Genomic DNA, 10,678 nt, shown 5'->3' on the forward strand with positions numbered 1-10,678 from the left:
AAGTAGTTCTTTGTATACTACAAATAATGTGTAATAATAATTTTATTTCCTTTTGATTTGTTTTTTTTTATATGTTTACATATATTTTTTATTAAGTATATTAGCAATACAATAAATAAACAAACGAAACGACTAATAGACTACAAGTAAATATATGCATGTTGGCAAGTAAAAGTAGAAGAATAAGAATAAGTGTATTGAAGTAAAAAAATATATTTTTTCTCAAGAAAGTAACATTAAATCGAGAAAGAATTGTTGAAGAAGTACTTAAATTACTAAGCTTTCGCAAAAGCTTTCATAGTATTTAAAAAAGTGTGAAGGAAAGAAGCTTTCACAAAAGCTTTCGATGCAATTGATAAAGTTTACAAAAAGCTTACGAAAGCTAGTTCAAGAAATTTGCATAAAAGAAGCTTTCACAATACCTTTTATAATAATTACTAAAATATGAAAAGAAGCTTTCACAAAAGCTTTCATGGTATTTAATAAAATAGGCAGAAAATAAGCTTTCACAAAAGCGTTCATAATCGTATACACTTGCTAAGCTAACTGTGTTTTCAGTTGATTTACAAGTTTTTTAAATCACTAAATCAGTTTTTATTGTACTTAAAAAGCCACTAAATAAGCAAAGCACGCCGCTTAAATAACTAATCACTGGACGCTTAATAATACGCACACATACAAACATACATACGAAAAAAATTAATTTTTCAATAGACAATTGTTTTTAGACTAAAAAAATATTTTTTAAAATATATAAAAACAAAATTTTAAATTTATTTAAAAAAAATTAGAATTTATAAAAAAAAAATAAAATTTTATAAAAAATTAAATTTCAAAATTTTTGAAAAAAAATAAAATAAAATATTTTTTTCCACTACTCTCCACTTAATTTAGCAACCTAGTAACTTGTTAAACCACCCTAACTTAAAACAGCTATCATTTATAAATTACTTAATTCATAATTACATTTTCTGTTTCTTATAAATAAACGCCAATAATTATTTGTAACAATTTTATAACTCCTCGAGGCAACGCGCATTGGTCAGCATGATTCTGGTGAGGCGCCACACTTGTTTCGCTGCATTTTCCAGCGCCCCCGGTGATTTGCCTTTGAATAGATCCATATTGGGTAGAAAATAGTGTGGGCAACGACGGCACTGTAAGCAGGAAATCAGCTGTAGGAAAATACCGTTAATGCGATCGGCAATACAATTCTCCTCCCATTCCATTTCGCGCGGATGTTTCTCGCACTCGTAGAGCAGCAGTGTCTTCAGGTGGTACGATGTGACCGGATTACCGGGTAAATCCAAATGTCGATCGCGCAGTGTCTTCAAGATGCTCAAACATCGCCGACGACTGGCTCCTGGAAAAGAAAGCGAAAATGGAATTATTTATTAAAATTGTCAATTAATTAAAAATAATGCTACTAATATTATTAATATAATAAAATATCATGCCATAAAAGTGTGTAATTAAGGTATCCCCATCGACCCAGGTACAAAATTCACGTCTAACATCTTCCAACAATGTTCTTCATTCTCTTACCATAATACTATAACTATCTGACATATTATATAATGTCACCAACCTTCTTAACCAAGACTGAAAATCAGCAAGATCCAAACTCTACCCTTATTACTAAGAAACTTTTTAACGAAAGATATAACTGAAAAAAAAAATAAATCTGATATTTTGAAACAAAAACAAAAAAAAACAAGATAATGTTCGAAAAAATGTTCGATATATTTCCTGATAAATTATTATTGCGAACTTCTTAATTTATCGACGAAACTTGCTAATCATCATAAATCCATTTAGGCAACCAATTTTTATATCTTATAGTACCCATGGACTGCTATATTAGTTAAGAAATAAAATATCGGTTGGTAGGGATTGAAGATAATTTTGGTTGATCCCAGAGGAATCCCGATCCACAAAAGTAATGGCTATTAATCAAAGCTCGCTGAGTTTGTATAAGTTGGCAGTCCAAAAGAGGAGCGTATGAATACATGGAAACTTCAAGTCGCGTCCAGTCTTGTTCTTACAGTTCTTAGTGATCCCATGGTTACCAACTTTCTATTCAATTAACTCGATAAACTGAGGTTTGTGAATTGTTTGAAAGATTGTGAGTTCGCCGTACAAATTACTTAATGATGACAGCATCGGAAAAGTTGTAAAAATTTTGTTAAACAAGTAAGGAAGGGCTAAGTTCGGGTGTAACCGAACATTTTATACTCTCGCAATTTATTTATTTAACTTTATTTATATTATATAATACACAATTTGAACCACATATTCGTCATATATATTGTATAAAGTCCATTGAAAGTTGGAAACCATAATATTAGGTTAGAAGCACCGAGGTCCTCGCGTTCGATATATGGGGCCTTGAAAACATATGGTCCGATTTCTAGAAAGGGGCTGCCGCCACACTAAAATGCAGTATTTATGCGAAGTTCTGTTCCGATATCTTCACTAGTGCTTACTTTAGTAAACTATTCAGACCGACTTCAAAGTTCTGGTATATAGGAAGTAGGCGTGGTTGTGAAGCGATTTGGCCTATTTTCACAACATATCATTGGGATGTAAGGAAACTATTACAAACCAAGTTTCATTGAATTCGGTCGAGTAGTTCCTGAGATATGGGTTTTGACCCATAAGTGGGCGACGCCACGCCCATTTTCCATTTTGTAAAAAAATCTGAGTGCAGCTCCCATCTGCCATTTCTTATGGGAAATTTAGTGTTTCTGACGTTTTTCGTTAGTGAGTTAACCCACTTTTAGTAATTTTCAACCTAACTTTTGTATCGGAGGTGGGCGTGGTTATGATCCGACTTCTTTAATTTTTGGACTGTATTAGGAAGTGGTTAAAAAAACAACTGCAGAAAGTTTGGTTTATATAGCTTTATTGGTTTGCGAGATATGTACAAAAAACTTAGTAGGGGGCGGAGCCATGCCCACTTCCCCAAAAAAATTACATCCAAATATGCCCCTTCATAGTAGGATCCTTCATACCAAATTTTATTTCCATAGCTTTATTTATGGCTTAGTTATGGCACTTAATGTATTTTCGGTTTTCGCCGTTTTGTGGGCGTGGCAGTGGTCCGATTTTGCTCATTTTCGAAAGCAACCTTCCTATGGTGCCAGGAAATAAGTGTGCCCAAGTTTCATCAAGATATCTTAATTTTTACTCAAGTTACAGCTTGCACAGACGGACGGACGGACGGACAGACAGACATTTGGATTTGAACTCCACTCTTCACCCTGATCACTTTGGTATATATAACCCTATATCTAACTCGTTTAGTTTTAGGTGTTACAAACAACCGTTATGTGAACAAAACTATAATACTCTCTTTAGCAACATTTGTTGCGAGAGTATAAAAATCTTCGTCTTAGAACAAGAGTGGGAACAGAGACTCTCAGATTTTTTATGATTGGTTCACTTTGTAGCTTGGAATTGATAGTTATGGTACGGATGGTTCTAGAGTAAGAAGAAGCCTATTGTTCAGGTTGTTCAGAAGATTTTTTCTCTAACATATCGGTTAAAGTCGTATGTAAACAAGATATACTGGAGTACGAGAGTGTTAGGTAACTAATAAAGTATTTTGAAATTATATTGATTCCAAAATCAATGTGGAACGTGACGTAGATGAAAAGAAGAAGCATGTACATATGTATATAGCTGTATAATTACAAAAACAAATTATGTTCAATACACTGATTGATAACTTATCAATAGGTCAGTTATAGAAGCAATAAACCTCGGCGTAAAAACCTAAACAAATTATGGCGTGATTTTATAGAAGCTTAAGAAATCTGAGTATCTGATATTAAATGTGTTTATTTATTTATAAGTAGATAAGTGTAATAATCATAAAAATGTTCCCGTCGCCACAAGCGACTTTCGATTTTTCCTCAATTACACAAACAACCAAACAACAGACTCTTAGCCGACTACCGACGGTAAAACGACAAAATTGTAGAACGTTTAAAATAAATATATTTGTATGATTGTATATGTGTGCGCGTGTGTGACAAGAGTCTCTCTGCTCGCAGACGCTTATCGCCGACAAACGAGTATTAATTTGTTGTAGCGCCTGACATTTTTATGGACGCATTTTTGTGTAACGCACTGTTTTATTGTTGTTGTTGTTGTTATATTGCCTGCCCACAGCGTAAAACTATTAAAGTTGTTGTATTGCTGCTTTTACACTATTTTGTTTATTTTTGTTGTTTTTTTTTTTGTAATCAGTTAGCGCCTATTGCTTCACATTGGAGGCTTGTTTGTTTTTGTTTTCTATTTAAGTTTAAGTAAATACGAAACAATATTTTATTATATACTATAAATTAGTCATTTGTCATAAGCAAAGCATAAATGACATACGTCACAATGCGCCGACTTCGCAAACTTAAAAGCTTTGTGTGCGAACAAAGCAGCAATGGATTTTCTTTTGAAGCTTGGCAAGCCTGTTAGCTTTGAGGGATACTAGCAAATGGGTAATCGATTGGTAATGGAGAATTATTCGCATTTAAATGTATTATGAGTTTAGCATAATTATTGAAGGTATTTAATTTTTAGAAACAAATATGATAATTGTAGAATTGATGTCATTGTAGATAGAGTCAGGAGTGTGGAAATAAGAAAAAATAATTTGTTAAAGTTATAGGTAAAAGTAATTACCAGAGTAATTTACATGTTCATTGCAGTAAAAGAAGACTGATTAAATTTTTGTAATTAAATATACATAATTTTGACAAATTTTATTAAAAATTATGTGCGTTTAAAATAAAATTGTTTCTCTTAGATAGTGAGAGATAATAATTTTCGATGTAAGGATCAATAAAACACAGTTTTAAAATTATAATATGGATATACAGACATAATATTGTATTTACCATTGACCATTTTCCATGACTATTGCTCTAGGTAAAAATTGTATTCTACTGTGATCTCAAAACCTTAAATTTCTACTGAGAGAGGGTTAAATCAGTCCGCAATATAAATTTGCATAAAAAAAAAAACAAAACCAAAAAATAATTTGATTATAAACAACAGCATTTAGCTGAAACTAGAAAACAATAGTGTATTTAGAAAGACCACTAAGCATTCCAGTTTGAAATAAAAATATATAAAATACAGTGGAACTTCCATAACTCGAATTTCTCCATAACTCGAACTCTTGAAGAGATAACAGAAGGCAACTTTCATACAAATTTCCTTCCATAAATCGAACTTTTTGGTCAGCACATAATACAAAATTTAAAATTTTACCATCGAGACATAATTTTAAAAGATTCCCTCTATATCGTATGGAGGGGAAGAAAAATATGATATTTCACTTATGGATTGCATAAATCATGTAAGAAAGGAATGGGATACAGACGTCAAGAGCCAACCAATAGCAAAATGTAAAAAACAAAATTACAGAAAACAATCTTTTAACGTATGTCCATAAAAATTTTGCGAAGAAAATAAATAAAACAGTGTATAAATCTATATTTTACAGCTATTTGAAAAAATTATGTTTTAATGAAAATTCTATAACACGAAGTCGATCTAACTCAAAGTTTTTTTTTGGATTATGGTGGTTCGAGTTAGAGAAGTTCCACTGTATATATAATATTTTCAGATCAAAATAATTTTCTATAATAATCATTATATCGGTTCTAGTGCAATATTTACAAGAAAATACCATTAATATTGCTGAAAAATTCAATGTCAAAAATCTCATGCTGCAGAACATAGAAAAACACTAAATTTATAAAAAGCATTAGAAGTATATGCTATTTTTTTCTATTAAGTTTAAAGTTGAATTATTAAATTGCATTAAAACCTTATAATAAATTATAGAATAACTAATGATACATTATCTATATTGAATTTATCAAACATTCTTAATATTTACAAACACATTTCCAAACATTTATGTATTTAATTTAATTTTTCATAGAGATTTTCATTAAAATCCCTTCGTTCATCCTCAATGCATTCAATTCCTTTGTATTTGCACGCGAGCCCTATGAAATATTGTTCTTGTTTCATTTTTTTACACGCCAATCATATTGCAAGGAGTGTGCCTGCTCTCATGCATCGCAATGTGTTTGACCAGTAAAAATGCAAGGCGCTCTGTGCTGCACTCAAATGCTTTGTGACACGTTAAAAGAGGAATTTATGCAATAATATGCATTTAAAATATTTTATTAAATGAAAACATTTGCAGAATACCTTAAGCAACTATTAAACTACAGAGAGAGAGAGAGAATCGTCTCTATTAAATAACTAACTAATTGATTCAAGAGATAACTCCCGCTGCGTACGGACGAAGTGACATTTATAGATTTTAATTTATGTATATATACATACATATATACATATACAATTATGTAAATACAAGAATGCTAATGCTTGTCAATAGCATTTAAAATTGCATCATTGCAAATTGTCAAGAGACGCGCTTGAAATATCTCACTGGAAATCTCAGTAATGCTTCAATGAAAAATTAAAAAAAAAATTATAAAAAGTGTTGTCTTATGAGATTCGTTTTTCGTTTATTTCTCACATACAAATTAATTGTTAGCAATTTTAAATGTCACCAACAACTATGCTAATATGATGAAAAATGCGCGATTAAGCAAGCAATTTATCAAGGCAAAGCAATTGAATTGAATTGATTTGGCGCATAATCACTGTGTACATTAATCATTGTTTCATTGCTTTTATTCGCATTTATTATTATTTAATTAGTAGCTTTCGAATAGCAACCAGCTGGCGAGCAGTTCATGAACTTCAAGCGACCAGCGCAACTTCCTGATAAAAAATCTATACTTCCAACAATTTACAACACCTCCTTGCCTCCACATACCCCCTATTCGGCTATCTATGTACTACATACATTTGTATGTATGTATGTTTGCTTGCAGCTATAATCTTGGAGCGATCACCGCAACACCGTTATTGTGACGCTTCTGGCTGTCGATTTGTGCCGTTCATGATCGTCGTTTTGTGTGACGTGTTTTCCCTCATATCAGCTATAGATTAAATTTAATTTATAATTCCTTATATCAAAAGCGGTATTATGAGTTTTAAATAAATCAGTTACTTTTCAAAGTGTCGCTGATTACACACTGTAAATTGTTTCAAATCGCATTTTCTAGCTGTTTTTAATTTTGTTGACATTTTTACGAAGTCCCAGCTATTTCCCATACAAAATTTCAAATTTATGCTGGGATTTTCTTTTCCGTAAATTTGTAATGATTTATTTCGAAATGTCATATGATTTTTATAAAGTTAACGGCGCTACGTTTTTTTCATTTTTTCTATGCAGCTGCGCCGATTTCACAATAAATTTAAATAAAATAATAAAGTTTAATGTGTTAACCTAAATAATTTTAACGTCAATCAAAATATTATGTCCAATTGTAAAAGACCTAATTTTTAGTATAGTGATGGTTGTATATGTATTGAAGAACTGTCAAATTTCATAATTATGAATGTAGCTGTGAGAATTTCAATCGAGTTTTCGGACCTTCATCTCGTCAGAACGCTTCCGGATATATTAATAAATAATATTCTCAGCTGACTAATTGAAAAACTAGTCCTCTGGAATTCAGCATACGAAAAACTAGTCTAAGTCTGTCTTTCATTGAATATGAAAGTTGTGTAATTTGGATCAATTTCTCATTCAGTCGGCTTCCTTCTAATACTAACTGATAAATTTTGTTATTATCGATCTCTCTCTTCAAAAGATCCTAGAAATGTTAGGCACGATAAGTCCTTAATGTACAAGTATTTCAAATTTTTTACACCAATTTTGGTTCTGCCGACAGAATATGGAACCCTATCGTAGAGGTCACAATATTTATTCATCAGATCATCATTATCACGATGAAAATCGATCAGAACATCTTATTATCAGTCTTACGTTCACTGAATATGCTCAGAAGAGATCTGAGAGGAAGATAGCTTATGTAAGACTACTTTGGGGTTCGTATTGGAAAATTAGTGACAACAACTTTCCTTAAATCAAAAGTGGCTAGTTTCTAGAAAATTCTCCAGAAAATTTAATTTTCTCATTAAGAATTCGTTTTCCAAAAAGAGAGGGTTGCAATATAATAAATCATTATAAAATTAATGCAATAATTTTGAAGATTTACAGTGCGATACTTCGTTGAATTTGGTAGATCCATATTTCTTGAAATTACTAGTGTGCTTTAAGGCCGTACAATTTTTAAAAAACTTCCTGATAAAGTTCTGAATGATTTCAAAAAATTTGTGGACTTTATAAGATGCCTAAAATCATACCATAAAGTCTGCCAAAGGGCAAACACTAATAGAAAATACTTTTTTTAAATGCGTAAAGATAAATCGAAGATAAAATTGGAAATCGCAATTTACGAAGGTGCGGTGAGATCTTTGGGGTCATACCAAGAATCTGATTTTATGGAGATTAACGGTTATTTTCCATCATTTTTAGGCATAAATGCTAACTTTCTTATATCTCTATTTGATGGAAATGTTGACAGAAATGATCAACAAACAATTCTTTTCACATTTTGAGGTTTTTTCGTTCTCAATTTTTTACGTAAGTTATAGTTATTAATTAACATGAACAAATTTCAAAAGCTACACTGACACAAATTGCATATAAAAATTCTTATTAAAAATATAACGAAATGGTCTACATAGTCATAATACGAAAATAAGTTCAAACAACTATTCAAAGTGATTCCCGTAATCATCAACTAAAGCGCTTGGCGCCAAGCAGCACACACAACGCAGCGTGAATCATGCCGGTCCGACGGTAAAGTGACACAGTTGGCGAGCAAAACAAATGATGATGATTAAGTCAAAAACCGCTGTGACTAACACTAAGTTTTTGTGCTACATTTTAATTTTTACTATTGAACTACCAAAGGCTCAAACTCACCTTGCAACAAACGATTCTCGGCATCTGTGAAGCTCAACACCCAAGCATCACCCTCCATTGCAGAATTTTTGCCCTGCAACGCAATACACTCCTTCGACAGCATGTCGAAACCCTCAGTCTTAACCTCTGCAACAATGTTGGGATGCGGCCACGGTATACCGGGCAGCGGCCAGTGCGCCGCCGAACGCGGCCACAAGCCGGCACATTTGAAAGCGGGCGTAATCTGCACAATGATGCGTTCGCGTATACGCAACTTCACCTCCGTGGTGTCGGCAATCATTTTCACGATATCCCGATAGGCGCACTTGTCACACGCCTGCGCGACCAACGTTTGAAAACGCGAGCGTATCTTACGCGCCGACAGGTAACCCGACGCCGTAATGAATTCGACCCACAGCGACATGGAACGTTTGCGTCCATCACTGAGCTTGAGCACCGCACAGCCGGGCAGCGTGCCGTCATCGACGAAATTCAACACACCCATTTGATTGAGGTAAATGACAATTTCGAATTCATTGGGCGAGATCACTTCGAGTCCTTCAAAGCGACCGTTGTAATCGTTGAGTGAGGAGATGAAACGCGGCTCTTGCACCTCGACTTCTTTCAGCACGTCCTGCACAATGCGACACACCTCCAATATTTGTTTATGGATTTGTGCTTTGCGCACCTGGACGCGGTCCGCGCAATATTTATTCATCTGATAAACCATTTTGGACTGTGCCGCAATCATATCCGACGGCACGAGCATTTTGGAGGTGAGGTTTGGTGGTGTCTTGTGTTGTGGGAAGTTCGGAGATTTTGTGGTTAATGGTTAATCTGTTGTTGTGTTAGTTTTTTACCAAAGTTGTAACAATCTTCAAGAATTCTTCAAAATTTTCACTGTTTCTTTTTTTAAATCTTTGATATTTTTTTGTATTTTCATTCACTTTCAACTCTACGGCACACTTGTAGCAATTCTTCACTAATAACTGTGGTTAATTTGTTGTTGTTTTGTTATTTTGCTCTGATATCAATTTCACTTAAGTGCACATTGATACTTTGCGGTTATTATATGTAATTGTTAAACACCATTCCACACGCGCCATTCACACCCATCATCATCATCAACAGCCGTCGTTAGCTCGCAGAACAATCGAAAACGTCACCGCCGTCGCGTACAAATTGCTTTCTTCTACTCGTGTTCTTGTACACACAACGCCAAGCTCCAATGTGAACTGATTCCGTATGGCGCACTCACCGCAAGAAAACCAACCTGACTCGCCCGCCGTCGCCACTTCGTTGTTCACTGCGCTGCGCTGCGTTGCGCTGCTTTGTCGTGGCTCGCGCTCTAACAGCTCGCTCTGGTATCTGAGCGCCACACAGAGGCACAGCTGCTGTACTGCTCTTTCTCTAATTGTTGCCGTTATGTAGTTGCCTCTTTGATTCTGTTGCTTATTGTTGGTGTGAAAGAGAGCGCTGACGTCTGATTGGTCTTTGTGGGCCTGCTGCATAGCCGGTTTGTATCTACCGCTATATATTTATATTTGTTTGTATGTGACATGCCTTATGTGAATGCGTGAATTTTGTTGTTGCTTTTATTACGTTTAAGTGTTTGCCGTGGTGTTTTCGCCACCTCTCATTGTGAAAATAAAAATATGAAAGACTGCCTATGCTTGCACAGGCATTTGTATGTATGTATGTTTGCATGTGCTTGAATGTAGCAACTGCAATGGCAGTTTCCCATTGTATATTTTGTTTTTGTTTTAGGTT

The 10,678-nt window shown here is 33.8% G+C and overlaps 1 protein-coding gene across 1 annotated transcript; it reads right to left on the bottom strand.

Moving 5' to 3' along the window:
• Positions 1-130: 130 nt before the first annotated feature.
• Positions 131-10,229, bottom strand: LOC105213858 (protein mab-21). Its single transcript, XM_054230523.1, has 2 exons — positions 8,930-10,229; positions 131-1,363 (listed from the first exon to the last, which is right to left on the bottom strand). The coding sequence occupies exons 1-2, from the start codon at positions 9,675-9,677 to the stop codon at positions 1,014-1,016; spliced, it is 1,098 nt and encodes a 365-aa protein (XP_054086498.1). The 5' UTR covers positions 9,678-10,229; the 3' UTR covers positions 131-1,013.
• Between the last annotated feature and the right edge of the window lie 449 nt (positions 10,230-10,678).

Source organism: Zeugodacus cucurbitae, chromosome 5, assembly GCF_028554725.1.
Source record: "Zeugodacus cucurbitae isolate PBARC_wt_2022May chromosome 5, idZeuCucr1.2, whole genome shotgun sequence".
NCBI lineage: Eukaryota > Metazoa > Arthropoda > Insecta > Diptera > Tephritidae > Zeugodacus > Zeugodacus cucurbitae.

Bases quoted from the DNA above. Each gene is read 5' to 3' on its own strand.
- LOC105213858 (XM_054230523.1), bottom strand. From the start codon at position 9,677: ATGCTCGTGCCGTCGGATATGATTGCGGCACAGTCCAAAATGGTTTAT. The intron at 1,364-8,929 runs GTGAGTTTGAGC...TTTCTTTTCCAG, and splicing joins CGAGAATCGTTTGTTGCAAG to GAGCCAGTCGTCGGCGATGT.